This window comes from Camelus ferus, chromosome 4 (genome assembly GCF_009834535.1).
Source record: "Camelus ferus isolate YT-003-E chromosome 4, BCGSAC_Cfer_1.0, whole genome shotgun sequence".
Classification (NCBI taxonomy): Eukaryota; Metazoa; Chordata; class Mammalia; order Artiodactyla; family Camelidae; genus Camelus; species Camelus ferus.
Window position 1 is genome coordinate 73,734,886 of NC_045699.1, and position 23,030 is coordinate 73,757,915.

General features: G+C 60.5%; 1 protein-coding gene and 1 long non-coding RNA gene across 8 annotated transcripts; one reads left to right on the top strand and one right to left on the bottom strand.

The window, feature by feature from the left end:
• Positions 1–1,241: 1,241 nt before the first annotated feature.
• LOC116663315 lies at positions 1,242–4,417 on the bottom strand. The gene is made up of 3 exons (XR_004319569.1): positions 3,772–4,417; positions 2,108–2,231; positions 1,242–1,378 (listed from the first exon to the last, which is right to left on the bottom strand). It is a non-coding gene; the product is annotated as an uncharacterized LOC116663315 (long non-coding RNA).
• A 61-nt stretch (positions 4,418–4,478) lies between these two features.
• WDR5 (WD repeat domain 5) lies at positions 4,479–23,030 on the top strand. 7 transcript variants are annotated; one of them, XM_032478873.1, is made up of 15 exons: positions 4,485–4,631; positions 5,204–5,280; positions 7,280–7,452; positions 8,188–8,296; positions 8,609–8,682; positions 9,036–9,125; positions 9,303–9,392; positions 9,591–9,674; positions 13,061–13,116; positions 17,352–17,398; positions 19,506–19,581; positions 20,136–20,169; positions 20,355–20,429; positions 20,897–20,984; positions 21,130–23,030. In XM_032478873.1, exons 3-15 carry the CDS (start codon positions 7,372–7,374, stop codon positions 21,228–21,230), a joined length of 1,005 nt encoding a protein of 334 aa, XP_032334764.1. In that variant the 5' UTR covers positions 4,485–4,631; positions 5,204–5,280; positions 7,280–7,371; the 3' UTR covers positions 21,231–23,030. The 7 variants fall into 7 exon arrangements, 2 of the variants coding, with proteins under 2 accessions (XP_032334765.1, XP_032334764.1); XM_032478874.1 differs by lacking the exon at positions 5,204–5,280 and having other exon boundaries at positions 4,480–4,631; XR_004319571.1 differs by having other exon boundaries at positions 4,484–4,631; positions 7,260–7,452; positions 20,355–20,984; positions 21,130–21,190.

Here is a 23,030-nt window from a genome sequence, read left to right on the forward strand (position 1 = left end):
CTGGAAAAAGCCTCTAAAGACTTTGAAAAAAAAATCCCCTGGCTTTGTGGGGCTGATTTCCATCTCGCCTGTCACCGGAGCTCTTCCTTCTCACTTGCTAACCACAGGGGTTCGCCCAGGCCGAGGTGGGGAGGCGATCTGCAGACCGGAACAGGTGGGGCCTGGCTTTGGAAGTGGGAGCTGCATTCCAAGGATTCCTCCGGGGCGACCCGCCCGCCCAGCCTGGCTCCTGGTGCCCAGCTCTGCCTGGAGAGGGCCCACCGGAGACCCCCGGCCTGGAGCCGGGCGGGGGCTCAGGGCAGCGGGACTTCATCGCGGGGACCTGAAGTTCAGTCAGGATAGGTTTAGATCTAACAGGAGGTGGATGTGGATGTTCCAGGACTCATTCACGTGGAGGATCTTGATGCAGGACCTCCTGCGTCCCCTCTGGGAAGGAGCCCGAAGCAGTGACGGAGGTGGAAGCGGGGGCAGGGGGCGGGGCCTAGGGCTGAGCCCGGGGTCCTCGAGGAAGGGGCAGCTCAGGTGACTGTCCCACCCCTTGGGGCTGAGGGGGGGCCAGGGGCCAGGGCCTTCAGTCCTATCACAGGACAGCACCAGGCAACCTGCATGGGCAGCCTCCCTGGGAGGCGGCACCGGGACTGGAGGTGAGTCAGGGTGCTTCCCTGCTGGTGGGAAGGAGAAGGGAGCCGAGGGATGGTTCATGGTGGGGGGCCCACCCTGGCAAAGGCCCTGTAAGGAGAAACCCCACCATCACATCTTGTCGAGAGCTGTTTTCTCTCCTGTCTGCTCTGCTCTTTCTGTTCTTGGGAAACTGAGGCCAGGGAGGAATTCAAGGGTGGGGGCACAGTTGGGACTAGAAGTGGCTTTCTGGATACCGGGGCTGAGAGCTGCAGGCCTGCTGGGCCCCTGGGGTCACGGGGGAGATGCCTGTCCTGATGGGCCTCGGGGAGGTGTGAGGGGAGGGACAGCAGAGACTGAGGGGAGAGGGGGACACGGTCTCCCAAACCGGCTGCCCTGGTGTCATTTCCAGGGGAAAAGGAATTTTAACACAAAACCCCACTGACCTTGGCAGGCAGGAGCCTTGCAGTCTCCAGGCAGCGCCAGCAGCTCCCTGCAATGGTGGCCTAGCAGAGGTGGGCCGTCCAGTCGGGCAATCTGGTGAGCAGGGCCTGGAGGCCCGGGGTCCTGGGCGTCTTCCGTAACCTCCCTCATCAACTGCCGTGGAATCCAGAGCTCTGGGCTTGGCCATTAAGGGCCAGTCCTCCGCACCCAGCTCTGCCTGCTGTGAGGGGCACCACAGCATCCCGGCCGTGAGGTCTGCTCCTCGGTCACCTCCCAGCAAGCCCTGAGAGTGCCGTTCCTGATGAAGTACGTACCACTAGGTGACAAAAGACGGCTTTCAAAAGCTTCAAGTCCTATAACAAGGTGATGCTCTTAATTTCAGTTCTGCCACTTCCATAGACCCTTGCTGACTCCTCCTGTTGACACAGGTTGCTCTCTCGCTTTTCATTCATCCACTTATCCAACCCTGCATCCACATATCCACCATCCATGCATCCATCCATCCACCCACCATCCATTCATCCAACACCCCCCCGCCATGCACACATGCATCTGTCCATCCACCCATCATCCATCTAATCATCCCCCGGCCATGCACACGTGCATCCGTCCATCCACCCATCATCCATCTAACCTCCCCCCCGCCATGCACACATGCATCCGTCCATCCACCCATTATCCATCTAATCACCCCCCGGCCATGCATGCATTCATCCATCCATCATCCATCCATCAACTCTCCACCACTCATCCATCCATCTGTCCAACCATCCAGGCATCCATCCACCCAACTACCCACCCACCCATCCACCCTCCATCCATCTGATAAGCACAACAGAGTATGTATTGGGGAGACTGGTGGATGGGAGTGCAGCCTCTGTCTTCACCAGTCCTGACTCCATGGTTGTGCCTACTGCCTGTGGGTCCTTGGGCAGCTTCTCAACATCTCTGAGTCTCAGTTTTCTCCTTGTGAAAAGGAATAAAGGTACTGAATTCCCAGGGTTGTTGTGAAGGTGCAAGGACATAACATATGTAACAAACTTACTAAAGAATAAATCTCCACCTCCTCTTTCTTCTCTCATCCTGGAGCCCAAGCCAACTCAGCCAGGAGACACTGAAGCAGGAATCACAATGAAAGATGAGGGTTTCCACTGGGGAGGAACTGGGAGCTGTGAAAACACAGCCAGGAAGACTCATCTGGTTGGGAGGTCAAGGGAGGAGTCCCAAGTGAACGGGCATTGGCTGTAGGGGGAGAAGGGTGCCCTGAGGAGGAGAGCCTGGTGGAGGGACCCGAGTGAGTGGGGAGGGTGCCCAGATGTGCTCATGTTATCCAGCTGATGGGACAGCCTTGAGAAATGTTGTATTTATGAAAATTGTTCATGGCAATAGGTTCATTTGCCAAGTAGCTCCCATTGGCCAAAGCCCAGTTAATGTTCTAAAAAACCCAAATCTCCAAGATGTTTTCCCCTTTTCTAGTTTTTAATCCTCTCTTCCATTTCTACTTGGGATTTTTCAGAGCCTGACTGCATTTTGGGAGGGAAATAAAAGGATTTAAAACTTAGACAATAAAGCAAACCGCCTGCTATGGTTCAACTGCCTTACTTGCCATATTCTTTGGTTCCAGGATTTTAGCTGTGACTGCGGGGATGGACTGCAAAAAAAAACCCAAAACCAAAACCAAAACCAAACAAACAAAAAAACAACCCAAACCTCAACAGAGTTAGACTTTCTCATTTTCTAATAAGCTTTTCTGGAAGGCTCTATCTCCTGGGGTGAGGAAGGCCAGACCAGTCTACCTGGGAATCTGGTTTGAGTTCTGAGTTCCAGGGTCAGCAAGTACTTTCAATTTGGGGCTGGAACATGGGGTGCACAGTTTGGGGGTGGCATGAGGCTACAGGGGGAGGCCAGTCTGGTAAACTCCACCAGCAGAGTCTAGGTTTGGGCCCAAGGGCAATGGGAAGCCAGCTCTGAGTCTTAAACTGGGGAGTGACAGCTCAGAGCTGGGTTTTTACAAGTTTTTTTGGCTGTGCTTCAGGGAGGCTTTGGAAAGGTCAGTTGGGAGATGGGACTGGGGTAGGATGGAGGGAAGCAACCAGCTTTGAGAGCCATATAATGGAGCGCATCCCTAATGAGCTCTGTTCGGGCCCAGGCAGCCAGGGGGATGCAGACGCCCTGCTTCATCCTGACCTGGTTTTGTTGCCTTTGGCAGTCACTGCCTCAAGCTCCAGGGCAGCTGGCCCAAGGCGCCTAGGCCTCCTGGGGACAGAGAGCCACAACCAGCTGGTGGCTGGGGGGCAGATAGGGACTTTGCTGACCCTGCGTCCTCCTTGGGAGGGGAACTCAAGCCAGCCGCCAGTCTTGGCTCCTGTATCCATGACAACCACACAACTCAAATTCCCTGGGCATTTCCATTTCAAAGGCTCTGTCCATCGGTTTCCACAGGTTCCTGTGACATATTCGGTGTTTCCATTTTCAGCTGGGAAATGAGACTACATGCTATTCTACCCGCGGTCCAGGGGTGCGGCCATGGGGCTGCGGACATCATGACCACCTCCACGACTCTAAGGCCCATGTGTCTCGCAGAAGTGGGACAGCGGGCTGAGAGCGTGCGGGACTCGGGGCCAGAACGCCGGCTCCATATTCTCCCTGTGCCCCTGAGCCGTCCTCTCTCGCCACCCCTTCCCCATTTGTAACTGGAGGTGGTGGTACCTGTCTGGGTCATACCCAGCAGACAATAGAGCAGCCTGCACGCAGTGACTGTATCTCCGCGGTGGGGGCGCAGGAGACAGCAGGTGCGGGCCGCGGGCTCCCTGCTCCGAGGGGCGGGAAGACCCCGCCAACCCCGCAGGCGGCCCCGCGGGGGAGCTGGTGGGCCGAGTGCAGGGGACGCAGCTCCCAGAGTCCGGGTTCTTTCTGCACCTTTTGGAGCTCAGGTTCCTCATTTCAAAGTTGCAAGGTAAGGGCCCTCTACGGGGGTGTCCCGAGCATTAACGGAGACACTACCCGGAAAGCACTGCCGAGGCCGGCCGGACGCTCTGGACGCGGCAGCCGCCGCTCTCCGGCGTCCGCGACGACGGAGGGACGCGACCCCACGGGTGTCCCATCCCAGAAGAAACGGCAGGGCCCCGCCGCCCCTCAAATCCCGGGGGGAGCTCTGCTTCTCCCTGGGGCGCCGCTGCAGGGCGAGCTCAGGATGTTCTCATTCGAGCGGCGCACCAGCACTTTCCTGTAGGCATCACCATACTTCCGTTTTCAGAAAGTGCTGGAGAAGGGCGGGAACCCGCCGCCTTTGGGGCTAATGCCTTTTAAGCAGGAAGCGCGCTCAGCACACTATCCCTTTAAGGCGTTAAGCCTGGCCGAGGCGTTCTGACCCTCGCCGCTGCCCGTAGCTCCCCTCCGAGAGGCCGGCTTTGTGCGTTTGTCCCGCCCCGCTCGCCCCCGCCCCTCGAGCACGCGCACGCGCACTGCTGGCCCCCGCGCCGCCTAGTCGAGTTCGGCCCGGCTCCCGCCCAGGCGGCGGCCGACGTGAAGCCCCGAGTGCCAGCCCCCGTCCCCTCGCCGTCCGGCAGGTAAGCGGGGGCCGCCTGGCTGGCGGGCGCGTCCGGAGAGCGCGGGGGCCGGGGCGGACGCCCGCGCACCCGAGCCGCCCGCCGACGCACGTGTTCCCGCGGGCCCGGCCCGGGTCCAGCCCCGCCGGGCCTCCCGGCGCAGACGCCCCGCGCCCGCCGCCTCCCTTCCCCGCGCAGCGCTCGGCCCGCCGGCGGCGGCCCCCTCCCCCGACCCGAGCCCGCCGCAGACGGACTCGCACGGACCGCCGCCGAGCCCCGGGGACCCCAGCGCGCAGGTGACAAGCCCCCGGCCCCGGGACTGCGACTTCTTCCTGCAGCCCGCGTGCATCTTCCCTTTGCCTCCAAAGAAAGACCCCAGACCCACTGAGCCATTTAGTGCCTGGATGTGGCTCGCAGACCCCTCTGTCCTCCTCTTGCAGAAACGCCTCCACCCCGGCTTGCTGCTCGCCCCTGGCCCGGGCAGCCAGGCCCCCTCTCTCCCCGAGAGCCCAGGGTCCCAGTCAGGTAGAGCCGTCCTGGGGGGTGTGTACGAGCCTCCCTGTAGCCTTCTCATCCCGTTTCTACCCACCCAGGTCCGTTATCGCACTCTGGCAGGTCCTGTGCTAGACACTGCCTCTAAGGTTGGCCCAGCCCCATAGGAGGCAGGCAGGTAAGCTGCAACCCTAAGCCTGTTTGAGAATCCAGCTGGGGTGAGGAGAGCCAAGTTCCTTCATTCCGTGGGGCTGGCCCGTTCTGTCCTGTCTTCCCACACCAGCGGGCCCAGTCTCTGGGGTAGAGCCCAGAAATTTGCATTTTACAAACAATCTGGGAGAGCACTCATAAGTTTGGGAGGCTCAGCCTTAGATGGTCAGGCCTACCCGGTGCCAGTGCCGAGAGGGGGCGGGGAGCAAGGGCTCAGAGCCCAGCTCCAAATGTTGAGTCAAGAAATAGTGTTTCTCGAAGTTCGGCTGGATTTTTGTGTGTTCCTGTTTTGCTAGCTGAAGGGCCGGGCAGGGATTAGGCCAGGAGGCTGAGCTGGGAGGGGTGGGCCGCCGTGTCTGTAAGACCACCAACTGCATCCCTGACCCTGACCCGAAGGCAGACAGCTTGTGGGAGTCACGCTCCACCTCCTGATGGGTCTTGGTTTTTATTATCAAATCCGGCCTCTGAGCTGCCACTTCCATTCCAGACGGAGGCTCTTCTGTTCCTACTGGTGTTTAGCTAGGGTGGGCCACGGGCTACCCTTCTCTCAGCTCTTGCCGTGGTCTGGCTTCCTCAGACGCTGGGTTCTGTGAAATGGACTTTTCAGCTCTCTTCCTTGGCTCCCCACCCCCCCCAGTGGTCCAGTCCACCAGGGGGAAGGCAGCACTTGGGTTAATTGGCTCGGCCTGGGTGCACTGAAGATAATCACCAAGTAGCTAGCATTCTGAGTACCAGCTTTGTGCCGGCACTTTGTCCCCGGGCGGGTTTACTGACCTGCCCCTCCCCTTCTCCACCCAAGTGCTGGGACTTTAGGTGCTGTGGGATCCATCCGAGGCTGGGATCCCGGCTGCAAGTAATCGGCTGTGGCCCCGCGGCACTCTGCGCAGCTGTGTTGCATCATAATTTCTGTCCCCTCCTCTTGGATGGACAGAGACCTGGAGACGTGTTCTCTGACAGCTTCTGTTTCGCCTTGGTGTGACAAGAAGCCTGTGCAAGCTTCCAGTTTTAAGCACCAAGCCCGAATTTACAATGCATAGACTCATTAGACAGACAGTCGTGCAGCTTCTGGGAGTTGGATGCCTGTGATGTTTGCAGAATGTCCTGGCTGCTCGCCTCAATTGAGTAATGTGTTCCCTTGTTTCAAACTCACCTGGTGTGCTTCTGTGCCGTGTATCCAAGTAACGGAATCTTTCTGTGATAGAGGAAAGCAGTTACTTACTGAGTAGTTCCCATTTTCAGGCTGAAACCTAATTGAGCTGCAGTCTTTGTCCATCCTCTGCAGTGAGTGTTGCTTGCAGAGTGTCCGTGCGAACTTCAGGCTGCTTCTGCGGAAGGCTGTCTGGTGGGGACTCCAGTGGGCAGGGCTGGCTCTGGTTTGTGCTTTTCGGCCGTGTCTTGTGGTCACCTTGCCAGGGGACCGAGGGCCTTTCTGCTCGTTTGCGTTCTGGAAGCAGCCTTGTGTCTGCAGCCTGCACATGGAGACCTCCAAGCCACCAGGAGGTGTGGGCCCCTAGGGTGAGCTCTCGTGTTTTCAGTGGCTGTTGGCACCGCTGCATCACTGGGATGCACTGGAGGATTGGGATGAGTTCCCAACCTTCTACGCCCTGCAGTTCAGTCTCTTGTAATTTGGCACGTTTGTTTCCTGACAAGAAGAATTTGATCTTTTTATTAAAATGCATCAAGGGCTCTTTGAAGAGAATTGTGTTTTGTTTGTGTGGACTGTGCTGTGTTCCTGGGGACACGTGGGTGACAAAATAGGCGCCCTTGAGGGTGGGTCTCTGACCACAGTGGGTGAGGGCGGCACAGGTCTGAGAGGCATTAGCCTGGAGCTAGGGTGACAGAGTCCTTGGTTCAGAGCAGTAGCTGCTATAGGGCTCAATAAGGTGGTTGGAGGTTTTTCAGTTATTTTTCCTGCAAATTAATTTTTGAAATATGGTTTGTTTATTGGCTTCGGTCCCCCATTGTAGGTTTTGATTAGCAGAGAGCCGTTCCCACGGCGGGGCCTCCACTTGGAGCCGTGAACTCCACCCCGTCTCCCTGCCCGGTGGGCTTCAGAGCCATGGCAACCGAGGAGAAGAAGCCGGAGACCGAGGCCGCCAGAGCACAGCCCACCCCATCATCATCGGCCACGCAGAGCAAGGCGCGTCCTGCGGGCTCCTAGGGGACTGCTGGGGCACTGCCGGGGGACTGCTGGGGCACCGAGGCTGGAAGGGGCTTGGAAATAGTATTTCATGCCCATGAGTCAGTTAAATGTTGCCAGTTGTTATTCCTCGACCACATCCCCAACCAGTGCTGCTTCTGTGCCAGGTCCGGGAATCCTGGCCTGTCACGGGGCGGGGGGCTTCTGTCAGCCACGCAGGTCCTTGGTCTTGATTGGAAGAGTCTCTGTGGGACTCAGAAAACATCTCTGACCGAGGACCCCCGCCCTGGCCCCACCCTCATGTAGACTGCAGGCAGGCCTTTAAGCAAGGGAGCGAGCGTGGTTTGCCGTGGGGGAGGCTGAGCTGGGGTAGGGGCTGCGGAACCGGGGCTGGCGCTGGTGGGGCTTCCGTGGTATGGCCATGTTAGGTGCTGCTTCCAGCCGCGCTGGGGTGGGCGTTGCCTCCAGGGGCCTCCCCGTGCCTGGCAGGATGGGGGGCTGTCTGCGGCGGGGGAGGGGGCTATGGGAGAGGCAGAGTTTGTGAGGGGAGTAACGAGCTCAGGTTAGGCACGTTCAGTCTGAAAGGTGACATCCGGACAGGTGAGAGTTGGAGGAGGTGCTGTCAAAAGACAGGTGTGCGCTTGAGCTCAGGCCTTGGGACTCACATCCAAAGTGGCGATCAGCTGAGTTGGACAGCGGTGGCGACTTTCTGCTGACTGGGACTCTCTCTAACAGCCTACACCTGTGAAACCCAACTACGCTCTAAAATTCACCCTGGCTGGCCACACGAAAGCTGTGTCCTCCGTGAAGTTCAGCCCGAATGGGGAGTGGCTGGCGAGTTCGTGTAGGTGCCGGGACCACGGCTGCGGGAAGAGGCAGGGAGCCCGGGAGGATGGATGGGGGGCCTCGCTTTCTGACCCTCCGCTGTGGCAAGCGGCATGTCCCTTGCTGTGACTGTGCGGAAGTCACTGCCTGTTGAAGTTGTGCCCATGCGACTGTGCGGGGGGGGGGGGGGCGGGGACCGCTGCTCCCTGTGCGTGGCCGTGTTCGGGGTTCCTGAGGGTTCACATGGCCGCTGGGGCTTGTGTTGAGGGGCAGCCCAGACTGGCCTCTGGATGACCGAAGACCCCCGTTGCTTTTCACACCTTTCTTTCAGCTGCAGATAAGCTCATTAAGATTTGGGGAGCTTATGATGGGAAATTTGAGAAAACCATCTCTGGTCACAAGCTGGTAGGTCTGGGCCCTGCACCCTGGAGCTGCTACTGGACGCTGGGTCGGGGCCATCTCCTGGGCTTGTTGGTTAAGATCTGAGTCCCTCTCACCCCTCCAGTGTTTTGGGTAGTTATTTGTCTCTTGTTTCTCAAGCAAATACTTTGGACGACCTCGGCCGAGTTTCTGCCCAACTGTACGGCATGGCCTAGCCCGCAGAGCAGGCTTTTCCTCGGGGCCTGAGGTCCCGGCCGCATGGTCGGCAGAGCTGGGGGTTCCGAGCGTGGATGGCCTGCTCGTCCATCTTCAGTTGGGCATTGCTGGCTGGGCCCGGTTTGCCCCATCGAGGTGGTGACTGTGTGTCTCGTCCCCAGGGAATATCGGATGTGGCCTGGTCGTCAGATTCCAACCTCCTTGTTTCTGCCTCAGATGACAAAACCCTGAAGATCTGGGACGTGAGCTCGGTGTGTGCCCGACTCCTCCCACGAGGCCTGAGTGGCTGGGGGTGCGGGCGGGAGCCAAGTTGGGGAACAGCCTTGCCTGTCGTCAGAGGGGCTCTGCAGCTGTGGTGGGTCCAGCCTGAAGCTGATATTCGGGGAAATGACCGCCGGGAGTGACAGTCTGACAGAACTTTATTGTAGGGGAAGTGTCTGAAAACCCTGAAGGGACACAGTAATTACGTCTTTTGCTGTAACTTCAACCCCCAGTCGAACCTCATCGTCTCAGGCTCGGTGAGCACGCTGGCCTCTCTGGGGGTAGGGGGGTGGGCATCCATCGCGCCGGACGTCCCGGCCCTGTGGTGGGGATGGTGGCTGAGCAGAGTCTCTGTGCTGCTCCTGGGGGCGGCAGTGGCAGGTCTCGGGTTCCAGGAAACCTGTCCTCACCTTTCCTCCCTGTGGAATCACTGTGATGTCCTCTTTTGTCTTCAGTTTGACGAGAGCGTGAGGATATGGGATGTGAAGACGGGCAAGTGCCTCAAGACTTTGCCAGCACATTCGGACCCGGTCTCAGCTGTAAGTCCCTCTGAGCCGTGCGTGTGGCTGGTGTCCCGCTGAGTTCTTGCCGGTCACCCAGCAGTAGAGCGGTGACCAGGGATGGGGCCCTGGGGACCCTGACCGAGAGCTCAAGGCCCTGTGCCCCACGGGAGGGCAGGTGTGCGCGGTGCTGGGGAGGCGCCCTGAACCAAGTCTCATGGGACAGGCAGGCAGCCAGGCCTGGAGGTATGACCGTGGATGAGGTGTGTGGAGTGGAGGTAACTTGAGGGGGGGTGGCCCAGTCGTGGGTGAGACATTGGAGGATGGAGCCCACGAATGCGGTCCGCCTGTGGCGCAGGGCCTGCCGCCTCAGATACCGAGCGTCGGCGCAGCGTGAACGAGCAGGGGTTAAACTATGCACGGGGCCTAAGTTGCTTTGCATAAAAATGGTCGAAGTATTTCTTTGTTAGCGAAGAGCCTAAGGTGGTTTCTTAGCCAAGTTTGCCTTTTGAAAAGTGGAAGGAATCACGTGTAAACACTTGGTGTGACCGGGCAGATGGTCCTTTCAGGCTCTAAACTTGTGGGGGTGAGCGACTGATAGCGTTTTTTGGCCTCGGAAGTCCAGCTGAGACGGCATGCAGGGCCCCGACCCATTGGGGCCACGTGGGCACTGGCCTCGGGGCAGGGTCCTCGCTGCGCCGCTGTCTAGGCCAGTGCCAGGGGCTCCGGGGAAGGTGGCGGCCACGGGGAGGGTGCTTTGCGGCCCTCCTGGCCCCGTGCCGTCGCTCCTCTGTCCCCCACGGTGGGGACACCGTCCAGCAAGCAACCACGCGAGAGGTGACCGGGAAATGAGCTGGAGCGACAGCTGTGAGTTGAGAGTTCTGTGTTAGGTGGTCAGGTTGGGATTCTCTCTCATGACGGTGCAGGGTCTTTAAAGTCTTTGTTTCTTACAAAAACAGTTTTTAAAAAAGGTTGCGCAGTGTTGCAAGTAGACATTCTCCTGAGCTCCCACCTCGGAGTCAACTGCCAGCAGCTGGCGGTTACCCTTAAAAATGGTTTTTTAACATTTGTGATTTCTAGGATTACCTCCTTTCAGACAGCAGTGGTGCTGCAGCTCCGGGGCGCCCTGCCCCCACTCGTCCCCCTCAGAAAGGCGTCAGGGGCGCCCGCATTGGTGGGCGCACCCCCGGCCAGTCACCCCGAAGGACACGCGGCAGGGAGCGCGGGGAGCGTCTCTGCTGATAGCGCGCGTTTCTGCAGCGGCGCGGCGGGGGCGTGTGCGCGTGCGCGGCCTTCTGGTGGCCCTGTCCCGGGTTCACGCCCTCGGCGCGGGCATCCTGCTGGCTTCGTCCCGCTTCAGTGCAGCTGCTGTCCTGTCGCCTGGATCGCCGCGTCAGTTCTTACCTGAAGCCCCACTGTCCGCTTCGTGCCCCGGCCGCGCATTCACCCACTGTTTCCTGGCCTGGTGCCCCGCGCCCACTCATCTGTCTGCAGGTGTCACCCCCAGACAGCTCAAGCGACTGCTCTTCTGAGTCAAGACCGGGCGTCCCCATGAGGGTCTGGCTCGCTGCCCTCACTGCTCTGCAGCACTGGCTCTCCTGGCCGTCTTCTGGAACGTGGGGAGCGGGCTGTCTTGCTCTCGCCTCTGAGCGCTGGTTGCGAGGGAGAGCCCTGCTGCGTTTGCTGGCGGTGACGTTTGGACGCGGTGGGGAACCAGCAAAGCCTGGAGCTGGGGCCCGTGACAGCTCATTCTCATCTAGCGTGGGGGCTTCGTCAGATGGCGTTTTGCAGATTCAAAGGGATGAATGTGATTAGAATGACTGCTGTGAGTTTTAGAGAAAGTCTCTTTGGGAGGCTAACGAGCACATGGGGAAGGCTGAGTCGTGGCTGCTGTCAGCACCGCCGTGGGAGCGGAATGAGAGCGGGCACAGCCACACTGGCCGCACGCGGCGGCAGCGCCGAGCGCAGGGACCCAGACTGGGGCGGGCCCTGAGTGTGGAACACTGAGGCTTCCAGGTTTCCCACAAAGAAGAACGTGAAGTGTGGTTTTAGTACTTTTCGGTGTTGGCTCCGTGCTGACGTGGTGTCCTGGAGGTGTCCTGGGTTGTGGCCTCTGTCCAGTTCATCTCGCCTGCCGCTGCTCTGCTGAGGCTGCTCAACAGTCCAGGTGGCAGGTGCGGCTCCTCGCGTGCCCCTTGACAGTCCAGGCAGGTGGGCGTCCCCGGCCCAGCCTCTGCTGTGAGTGTGCTGGAAATGCAGATTCTCAGGCCCAGTGCTGGGTCTTCAAAGCCCTCAAGGTGCTTCTGTGCATGTGTGTTTGTCTCGGGGCCACCTGGCAGTGTCTGGAGACATTTTAGGTTGTCACTGCCAGAGGTCCTGGCATCTCGTGAGTCGAGGACAAGGGAGCTGCTACACAGGACAGCCCCTGGCAAAGGAAAGTGTGTCTGCAAGTCGGTGGCGTGAGGTGGAGACGCTGGCCTGGATGGTGGGGCCAGACTGGCTCCCTGGCCCCAAGTGAGTGAACCAGGTGCCCTGCGTGCGGGTTGCCCGGTGGGAAATGCGTCGCTCGCAGCAGGAATCGGGGGTCCACAGCGGGTGTTTGCTGTAAGGAGGCTTATCCTGCCCAGGACGCAGACGCAAGTGGTGGAAATTTATGATGAGCTCTAGCTTCTGACATTGTGGTTCCTTTCGTTTCCACTGAGATTCAGGTGGAAAAAAGAAAGAGGACAAGCCCAGAGGTTAGCCAGTTATGAGGAAGGGACTCATCAGGCTGCCGTTTCTTTATCAGAAGGTCTGTGCACCTGTCCCTGTTGTGGGCGGAGTTAGGCACCCAGATAAAGTAACTGGTGTGAACGTATGGGCCAGCATCGAATTGGCGGGCCTCACCACTTCCCAGGCATGAAGCCTGGCGTCTGGGGCAGCCTGGACCCTGTGCCTGTCCCCTCTGGAAGGCTGGAGCCAGCTCCAGTGTGCCCAGCGGTTGGTGTCTGGGCACTCGGGGCAGTCATCTGGGCGTCCTGCGGTCTGGGAGCACCCAGCGGGCAGGGATGCGTGGCAGAGAGGAAGCACTGGAGTGCGCGAATAACTGGGCGCCTCTCCTGCCGACCTTCCTCTTTCTCGGTGGAAGCCGCACCCTCAGGGCGAGCTTCAGGGCTGGTTTTCTTCCTGGGGTGCAGGCGGTGGTCCGGAAGCAGCCCGACTGCCGCCTGAGGCACCAGGTGCGAGTGAACGTTTTGCCTGTGCTGCTGGTGCGTCTCCAGGAATCTTTGGGGAAACGGCGGGATTTAGCACTCGCTCACAGTGCAGCCGGGTGTGTGCGCCCCCGTCGGGGGGCGTTGGTGAGCGGGAGGGCCCCTGGGGAAGCCGCGGTCTGTGCTGAGGACTTAACAGTGAGTTTCTTTTTTCCTCCCCTCCCTCGCTCTCAGGTTCACTTTAACCGTGACGGATCCTTGATTGTCTCCAGTAGTTACGATGGGCTCTGGTAAGTGGAAACGCTTTCCCGCATCAAGTCCGCACATGTTGGATAAAGGCCCCGCTGCGCTGTTTGTGCCTCTAGTGCTGAGCCTCTGCCCCTAGGAGCTCGTGGCCAGCAGGGGCTGCTGGCAGGTCGCCAGACGCTCAGGACAGCTTGGGGGGAGCAGGTGCCTCAGAGGAAGACTGTAGAGGGGTGGTGAGCGTGGCTGGGAGTGCAGGCTCCTGTCACCAATGAGGCCCCAGGCGGGGAGCCGGGGGCGCTGCTGTCCTGCATGTGGCGCCTGTGGACATCGAGAGGGTCCCGGGCCCATGGTGCTGGTGGTGAGGTGGGAGGAAGGGGTGAGATGAGAGTCTGCATGGGGGGGCTGGTCACAGCAGAGACCCTGGCCCAAGGAAGGTGAGGGGAGAGCGATGTGGGACGCCGTCTCCTGCAGGACGTCTGTTCAGTCTACGTGGGTGATGCTCGTAGAGCTTGGAGTCTGTAATGCCGGTGTTTTCTGGATTCTTCAGGAGACATGGGGGAAAACGTCCGGGTAGTGTTCAGCTGTGGCTCAGCACGCTGGGTGTAGCGCGCCGGGCGGTGTCTGGGCTGGGAGGGCCGTGTCACGACCCACTCGTTCCCGGGCAGGAGGCGATGCCCCGGCTGAGCGGGCGGCCCAAGTGGGACTTCCCACTACAGGGGAGACAGGAAGTGCACTAGGGACTTATCCACATCTGGCGAACGTAAAGCGAGTAAGAGAAAGCAGAGTGCCAGCGCTCCAGGTCAACGCGGCGCGGGGGGCGTGTAGCTCGCTGGGTTAGCTGTGACCGGCGGGCGGGCGGGCTGAGCGCCCTCGGGGGCCGTCCGGCGGCGGTGGGGGTAGCTTGGGAGATGGGGACCAGCAGGTGCAAACGGCTCCACACGAAGCAGATCAGCAGGGACCTACCGTAGAGCGCCGGGGCCAGCGTTCAGTACCTTGTAACAACCTGCAGCGGGAAAGAGTCTGAAAAAGAAAATACATGTCTGTAACTGAGCTGTTTTGCTGTAAACCTGCAACTGACACGTTGTAAATCAACTATACTTCAATTAAAAAAAAAGAAATACAAGACTGCGAGCGCCGAGACGCACTGAAGTCTGATTGTGTCTGGATGAAGTGCACGTCTCTGAAAAAGAAAACTAAAAGTGAATTGATGTTGGGAAAAGTAGCTCAAAGAGAGTTAATGATAAAGGAAAAGGGAGACTAAGATCTAAAGTTAAATTCACAGCTCTCAATTATGAGCGCAACACTTTAATCTCTGAACGTAGAAACTTTAAGTGATAAATACGTAAAATATAACGACTGACAGAAAGTGGGTAAGAAAACATGTACAAACACATTTGCAAATAAAATTTCTTCTTAATTAGAAAAGAAGAAAATTAAAGAGAGGCTGTCAGGTTTGGGTTTAAAACCCTTCCGACTCTCCGTTGTCTTCCAGCAGCACAGCTGAGGCAGAGCGCTCAGGGGGCCTGGGGTAGAGGGGCCGTGAGTGGTGTCGGGCGGGTCCGGAGCAGAAGGGGGACTGACCCCGGGGACCGGGATGAACCAGGCAGAGCTCACGGACCCACCCACGTAGAGAGCGCAGCCCTGGAGATGCGGCCGAGAACTAGGGGTTTACGGGGCACGAACACGTCCCGCGCGGCAGTGAGTGTGCCGCTGAGCCGCGAAGGAGGCCGTGGGGCTCCGCGGGTCCGAGCGCTGCCACGCTGTGTGTTTGCCACTCAGGAGGAGTGGCCCGTGTGCGGTGAACAGAGAAGGTCTGTTTTCTTGAGAGTGCGGGACAGCCTCAGGGTTGCTCGTGGACTGGCTCTAAAAGCTCTGTGAAGAAGCTGAAAGAGAAGAAGCCCGCCAAAAAATGTAGGTGCAAACTTACCAAGTTCAAAGATAAGAAAGGGAGAAACGTAGGAAAGTAAAATAAGCTGTGCTCTTAGTAAAGCAGTTCGTCTAGGAGCCGAAGCAAGGAGAGAGCAGGAGACGGGGGCGGGGGGGCGCCGGGGGGGGGCTGGCCCACCTCTGAGCAGGACGTGTAGACCGGGCTGAATCCACATTTCCTAAACTGAGGGAGGGGGTCACGCGGCAGAGACGGAGACAGGTGAGCAAAGGTCGGGTTTTGCCCTGGACCCGAGTAAGGAGCAGAGCCTTAAGGCTGCTGAAACTGTTCAGACCACAGCACGAGACGGAGAGCCCCGGGTCACCTCTGGAGCCAGCATGACCTCACCCCCAAGCTTTGCTGCTGGTCCAGAAAAGAAAGCCAGAGGAAGCTTGATGTCAGCATTGGCAGGAGAGCATTACAGACAGTCTGGTGGTGGCTGGAAAAGTAGGATTCTGTCCCCGGGGGCTCCCGCACCCTGAGAGGATGGTAATAACGTACCTGACACGGGAGGTGGATCATTGCATGATTACACCAGCACACGTCAGACAGGCACCTGGTAGAATCCCGCGGCCATTCCTAGTAAAAACTGCAGCAAAATAGGCCGATACTGTCTTTTAAAGAAACGTCTAAGAAACGTGTGACAGGCGGTGCCGTGCTCAGTGCGCTTCTGCTGGAGCTGGGAGCAGACAGGCCCGCCCGCGCCCTCAGCTGCTCAGCGCCGTTGGGGCCCCCGTCACTGCGACCGGAGGTGACAGTGACTGAGCGCTGGGCAGAGGCGTGTCTGTGTAGGTGGCACAGGGTGCGCTCTGTGGAGTTAAAACTACCGACGCTTCACAGCCGTGGACTCATTTAGCCCTCAGGACAGCCCCGCAACGTGGGTACAGGGTGGTCGCCGTCCCCGCACCGCAGCAGGGAGACGGAGGCCGGAATGAGCACCTGCCCGCCGTCCCTTGATGGGGTCTGAGGTCTGGGTATGTCGGGCTCGGAACCGGCTCCGAGCCACCGGGCCCTGCCAGCTACGGAACAGGGAGGTCGGTGTTGAAAACTGACAGTTCCTCTCTCTCCTGGGAGTTACCAGAGAGCAGAAGGGAACCAGGCTCCCTCTGTAACAGTCACCAGACCTTAGGGCACTTGGAGCACGGCTACGAGAGAGGGCAGGTCCCGTAGGGCGGACGTGGTAACATGTAACTGAGGGACACAGAGCCCAGAGGGAGGGGCAGGGACCCGGCGCGTTCATGTCCTGGGCTGATACTTGTGAGCCGTTCCATTTAGACCCTTCCACCTACACAAAATGGAGTTAAAACTCTCAGCAGCGTAGCTGAGCTCTCGGGGTGGAGGTGTAGCTCAGTGGTGGAGCTCAGGCTTAGCATGCACGAGGTGCTGGGTTCTGTCCCCGGTACCTCCATTAAATAATAAATAAATCTAATTACCCCCCACCAAAGAAAACAAAAGGAAAAATATTGAACAGAGAAGAGGGGTGAGGATTGTTTCTGGGTGTCCAAACCTGAGGCACCGTCAGTGCACCTGCCGATGGGCAAGGACTTGGGAGGACGGCCGCCTAGGTGGGGCGGGAGTCACTCCCCGAGGGGGGCCTTGTTGTGGCAATAAGCAGACGTGGAGAGACCCGCCCCAGTAATGGTACTGGGGCGTTGAGATTTGTCCCGAGTGAGGGCGTGCAGAGCAGGTGGGGGGAGATGCGAGAGGTGACACGGGGACACCTGTGCGCTCTTACCTGTGAAATGCGTGTGCCCTCGACCCTGCGCCCCTTTGCTGGAAACCCGCTATGGACGCGCCTGCACCGATACACGTGAGGGCGCTCCAGACGGGGCGTAGGGGCAGAAATCACAGAAACAGCGGGCGTCGGAGCAGCGCGACGCCCGCACGTCCGCTGGGGCAGTGGCTCCTTGAATGAGCCCTCTTGCCCCTAAAGTAGAGGATGCCACAGCAGTGCGCACGGTGTCCTGTGGCTATGGAAACCCTCTCCCCCGGGGGTCGTGCGCCCGGCACGTTTGTGTGGAGGGACCTGCAAGGAGGGAGGCTGGCGGTGGGCCGGGGGGAGGGTGGCCCGGGGGGGGTGGGGGGAGGGTGGCCTGGGGGTGGGCCGGGGGGGCGGGGGGCAGACACTTCCTCCTCGTGGTTCCACCTGTTGCACTCACGGTAGAGGAGGTCAGAGCACTGACGTAGCCTGCGTGTGCGTGTGTGCGTGCCCCCCCTGTGAGTGAGCAGATGGAGTGTCGTAACTGAAAAATGAGACGAGTTGTGTGTCAGTCCTGAAATGCACTCGAATCAGAGCTGGAGAACTACTTGTGGTCACTTGCTTCTTAAAATCATGTTGTCTTTCTTGCTTTGCAGTCGGATCTGGGACACCGCCTCGGGCCAGTGCTTGAAGACGCTGATCGGTGAGTCTGCTGGCCTTGTCCTCCAAGGGGCGTCAGGGGGTCCGCTGTGCGGGCTCCTCCCGCACTCTTCCCGCCCTCCATCTTCTGTGGTTTTCTGGAAGCCTCCCTCCCTGTCCCAGACCTGCTCCCTGGGGGAAATCCTCCTCTCGATCATCCCCCACCACTGGCTCCTTCCTGGCTGACTCTGCCGTCCAGCCTCCCCTGGGGCTGCCCGGCCGTGTCCTCTGAAGGACCCGTGAGCCCCTGGGACTCTGCCTGTGCTCAGCAGACCCATGTCTCCCTCCCCGGCCTGGGGGACTCTCCGCTCAGGTTGTTCCTTGAGCAGATGGGTGGAGCCCCAGCCCCTAGGACCCTGTGTGCTGGGAGTGCCTCAGGTGGGCGGGGAGGATGGGGGAGAGGCACCAAGGTCTTAAAGACATGGTAGACTGTGCCTTGTGGGGGAGGGGAGGCTGGGACGAGATGGAAAGACAGCCCCGCCTCGGCATGGTGTGTGTGGGGCTGGAGGGAGGGGGATTGGCCCCCCCGTGGCCTTGGGCCTGTGAGGGTAACAGGGAGGTACAGAGCCCTGGAAGGGCTGAGTCAGGAGAGCAGAGAAGGCCCGCCCCCTCAAGTCCGCCTGGAAGGGCTTTGCTGCTGCAGGTGGGCTCCGCGAGAGAGGAGGGGACAGGGCACAGGGGCATAGAACACAGAACCGCCGCAGGCCAGGTGGGCTGTCCCCTGTCCTGGAGGCCGGAAGTCCAGGATTGAGTCACCTCGTTCCAACTTACGCCCCCTTTAAGGGCCTCTGGGCTGATGGAGCTGCAGCCTGAGGTGCCTGGGTTGGGCCTCAACGTGAGAATTTGGGGCAGGACACATTTTAGCCCCTAACAGTGGCCTTGTGGTTCTCTTGGTCTACAAGGCCACCCTCCTGGGGCTTACCTTTACTCCTGACAGCGACATCGCCCCTTGGCTGTCAGTGCAGCCATCTCTGCCTGGCGGGTGGGGTGTGTCCTTGGCTGTCAGTGCCCAGCACAGGCTCAGCTGTGTTACCGCACGTGATCCTTGCAGCCACCACGCAGCTGGGCGGGAAGCTGGTGCCCAGAGAGGTTAACAGCCAGCCAGCAGCCAACAGCCTGGGGTCAGGACTGGAGCCCAGGCAGGGCAGAGTCAGGATGGAAGGGGTGGCGGCGTTGTCTCTGTCCCGTTTCTAACTTGAGGTCTCGGGACGTCGGCAGCTGAGTCCTGAGATGCTTTGCTGAAGGAGCTCGGGGATAGATCTGGCGCTGCCTCCCTGTCCAAGCTTTGGGGAGGCCCCCTGCACGGCCCTGCTCCCCGGGGGCAGGGACCTGCACGGCCTCACGCCTTCTCCTGTGCCTTTCCAGTGTCTGGGACCAGTCAGAGGGAGCAGAGGCCCCCGGTGCGCGGGAGGCAGGCCTGGGTCCCCCGAGGTGGTAATGCGGGGTTCGCTCTTCCCGGTGTGCGGGACACACAGCCTCACCTGCTCCCACACCAGGGTGCACACTGGCTCCTCACTCAGGCTGGGGTCCCCCCCCCCCACCGCCCCGGCGTGAGGACTGGGGCTGTCATGTGGCCAAGATGCTTTCTGAATGTGCAGCTCCCTCCCCAGCCGTTCAAGGAGGGTGATGGCTCTGACCTGCGTCCACGCGGCTGCCCGGGTGTGCCCTCAGCCTGAGTGTCAGAAGCGAAGGTGCGGGTGTGACATCACGAGAGGGGTTTCTGGGGACTGTTACGCATCTCCTGCTGTAACAGGCAACAGGAAAATACCCGAGGTAGTTCACCCAGGCCACTTTTTTCTCAGTGGAAGTAGTTTCTGAGTTTCGCTGGGTCTTTGCAAACTCTCCCATGAGGACATCCGTCCTGGAGCCCCTCCCTTGCTGTGTCGAAGAGGGAAGGCCCGGCCGATTGGCTGCAGGGCTTTTGCTCCGAAGCCCTCGTGTCATGGGGTCCCCGGGAGAGCTGGCTCACGCTGGCACCAGTGATGGGTGCTGGAGGGGCGGTGTTGGCACAGTGGCGATGGTCTCGCTGGGCAGCCTGGTGGGGGAGCTGCCGTCCCTGCTCCCCAGGCAGAGCCAGGGCCCGCGTGCAGCCATTTCTGTGCTCCATGCAGATGACGACAACCCTCCCGTGTCCTTCGTGAAGTTCTCTCCGAATGGCAAGTACATCCTGGCCGCGACCTTGGACAAGTAAGTGATCCTGTCCGTGTGGGTGGGCGTGAAAGGAGGTTCTCTCCAGAGGGCTTCCGGCCGGGCGCCACTCACTTGGGGGGCCCAGTCTCGGGCCTTGTGCTCCGTGCTCACTGTGGTCACTGTGGCCAGGTCTCCTGTCTGAGGGGGTGGTGGGCACGGAGGCCTTGAGGTGCTCCCCGATCTGCCCCGGCCTCTCCTCCCCGACAAGCTTCAGGGAAGATGTCACTGGCTGTCGGCCGCCCTCTGGGAGGTTGGTGGCGCTCGGCCTCCCTGTGGGCTGGGGGCTCGCGGGGTCGGCCCCCGTGGGAGGAGGAGAGAGTAGCCACTGAAACATATTCTGGGCGTGTCTGGAGCAGGACCTCCCACGTCCCCTTCTAGTGGAGATGAGGACTCTACTGGCCCAGGGGACACCCAGCAGCTTCTTTCACAAAAGTGTCTTCGAAGGACACGTGCCCGGGGCTCCCGTGCTCTGCTCCCCAGTGTCCCCAGGTCCTGGGGGAGGGATGAGCGGGGACAGGCGAGAGCACGCTGACCCGCCCTCTGCCTTGCAGCACGCTGAAGCTCTGGGACTACAGCAAAGGGAAGGTGAGCAGCGTGGGCGGGCGGGGCTTCCTGGCATCCGTCTGGTGCAAGTTTCCCCAGACTCGGGCTCTGGCGAGCTGGCTGGGCAGGGCTGGGCCAGGCTGGGCCGGGCATTGGGTCGGCTGCAGGGTGCTGGCGAGGGTCAGCCAGTGCGGCCGTCCTGACCGCAGGCGGCCCCCGCCTTTCAGTGTCTGAAGACATACACGGGCCACAAGAATGAGAAGTACTGCATATTCGCTAATTTCTCTGTCACTGGCGGGAAGGTACGTGTCTCCCATCCCCACAGACGGGCGCTTCACTCTCAGCGACGCTTCTGGTTGTTAAGTGAACGAAGTCACACTTTGCACAGTACCGGTGACTATCCCTCGCTTGTGGGACGTCCTGTCACATCTGGCCCCTCTGTCCAGCAGAGGCCCTGCGCTGCGGTGCCGCGGCGGTGTTCTGGCGCTGGGTCCCGACAGGCCGTGTCTCCCCGCCTGACCCTCCCGCTCTAAGGAGTAGGTGGTGCCGTGCGGCCGAGCTTAAGTGACGGCAAACTTAGAACCTGCTGATTTGAGAAACCAGTTTACGCCCGGAAGCCGCCCCGAGGCGCAGCAGAGCCGATGGGTGGCCGGGGTGGAGGGGGCGTCCTGGAGGGGAGAGAAGCCGGGGGCTGTGACCTCCCCAACGTGGGGCAGATGTGCATCCGTTTCCCACGGCCCTGACCCCGTGTCCCCGCTGCTGTGGCCAGTGGATCGTGTCGGGTTCGGAGGACAACCTGGTGTACATTTGGAACCTGCAGACGAAGGAGATTGTGCAGAAGTTACAGGGCCACACAGGTGAGCTCCCAGCATCCCGGCCTGTTGCCTCCGGCTGGCCCACCGGCTAGTGTGCTGAACGCACAGTGGGTGGGCTCCCGGCGGAGGGGGCGGGTCTGGAGCGAGCTGGTCGGAGGAGGCCCTGCTGGTGACTGTCTGCTTTCAGATGTGGTCATCTCGACGGCGTGCCACCCGACGGAGAACATCATCGCCTCGGCCGCGCTGGAAAACGACAAGACCATCAAGCTGTGGAAGAGCGACTGCTAGGCAGGGGGGCGGGGCCTGGCCGGGGGCGGGGCCTGGCTGGGGCGGGGCCGGGCCCGGGCTGGGGTGGCGTGGTGCGGTCCCCGGGCTCCCCTCGTCCAGGCGTCCAGGCGTGGGGACCCGGCAGCCCTGGCCTGAGCCCCCTCTGAAGAGGACTTGGCGGAGGGGCGTGTCCGCCACCAGCAGGTTCCCCGAGTGGCTGGTGGCGTTTCTTGCCAGTTCCTCTCGCGCCGTCTGCGAAGCGTTCCTAGTCTGTATTGTGTTCAGAGTCGACAAAAGTTTTTAATTTTTTATTACAAAAAGGTGACGTTCAACTTAGCACGAGTTGTGTTTTTTTCCAGTAACCGTTCTGTGCCGGTTCTGAGGATTTGTTACCTGGTGCAGGCGCTGGGACCCGGTGCCGCCTGGGGCTGTGGCCCGGCCTCGCCGCCCTGCCCTCCGCAGGGCCGCCCCCTCGTCTGCTGGGCAGATGGTCGGGCCCGCGGTTCTCTGTCCTCGCGTCCTGCCTGCGGCGGTGGCCGGTGTGTGCGGAGTCTTTCTGGAAAACCCCGAGCCCGGGGGTTCCGCCCGTCGTGTAGAGGCCTTTCGCGTTCGGGGCGAGGCGGCCGCGCTCAGCCCCCGTCTGTCTCCCGAAGCCCGCGCGGCGGAGGTAGGAGTGTGTGCGTGCGGCGGCAGCTGAGCTCTCGCAAAGCCTGTCTTCTCTTGGCTTCTTTGTGAAGTCTCCCAGTTGGCAGGAGGGTGGAAGAGTTTTCTCAGAAGGTGGGCGGCTCGCTCGCCTCATCCTGCGGAGCCTGGGCCGCAGAGGACCAGGCCGACGCCCTGCAGGTTACCAGCGTCTGGGCGCGGGCGCAGGAAGGAGGCGGGGCTCCGACTTGAACAGGAGCCCGGGACCCCGATAGGTCCTGCTGGTGTCGCAGAGCTGGCGAGGGTGCGCGGGGCCCTCGTCGGGGGGGCGCAGGCTGGTGCCCACCTCTGATGCCACCTCAGGAGCCGCGGCTGGGAGCTGGCCGTCTGCACCTGTCTGTCCCCCGGCGTCTCTGCCCGCTCAGCCGTGGCCCCTGAAGCGTCATGCTGCCTGTGCTGGGAGCCAGGGTGCGGACACGGGGCTGCAAGGCAGCGCTGACAGGCAGCTGCCGCCGGGCCAGAGGACCCTCCCTGCAGGGCTCTGATCCCGTCTGCACCCCGAGACCTTGGCAGTGGAGGCCAGTGCATTGTGGACAGGCCCCAGAAGGTGTGGGTGGCCACATCCCTGCCTGGGCCAGGGGGCGGCCGGGCCAGTTCTCAGGCTCTGGGTTTGCAGGGGGTGTCCGTCCCTAGTCGGAGGCGCAGCGTGTACCTCGGCCTGCCCTGCCTTTCCCTGGGTCCCGAGTGCAGGGACACAGCCTGCAGGTGGAGGGGCCGCCCTCTACAGGCTTCCCGGACCCTCCAGTGGCCCTTGTCACACAGAGAGTGACAGTTACAGACGCATCTGTAACTGTCCTGGGGAAGCAGACGTCCAGACGGGTCGGCCGTTCTAGAAGCTGGTTGCTCCTGTGGCAAGGACCCCGCGGGTGCAGCGTGGCTGGACGGGAGGTGCTGGGACCCAGGTCAGCGCAGCAGTGGCTTGGCTTCAGGATTTCCTGAAATGTTGAGGTTCTTTGGGTTTTGTCGGTTCTGGTGTTGAGCTCGCCCTGGGAGGAGGGGGTGTGTGTGCAGAGCACCGTGTCCTGGAATATAGTTTATTTTTTTTACATGTGAATTCTCTGTTGTAGATTTATGTAAAGATACATCCTCTTTGAAAATAAAGAATTTCCTGTCTTGTAA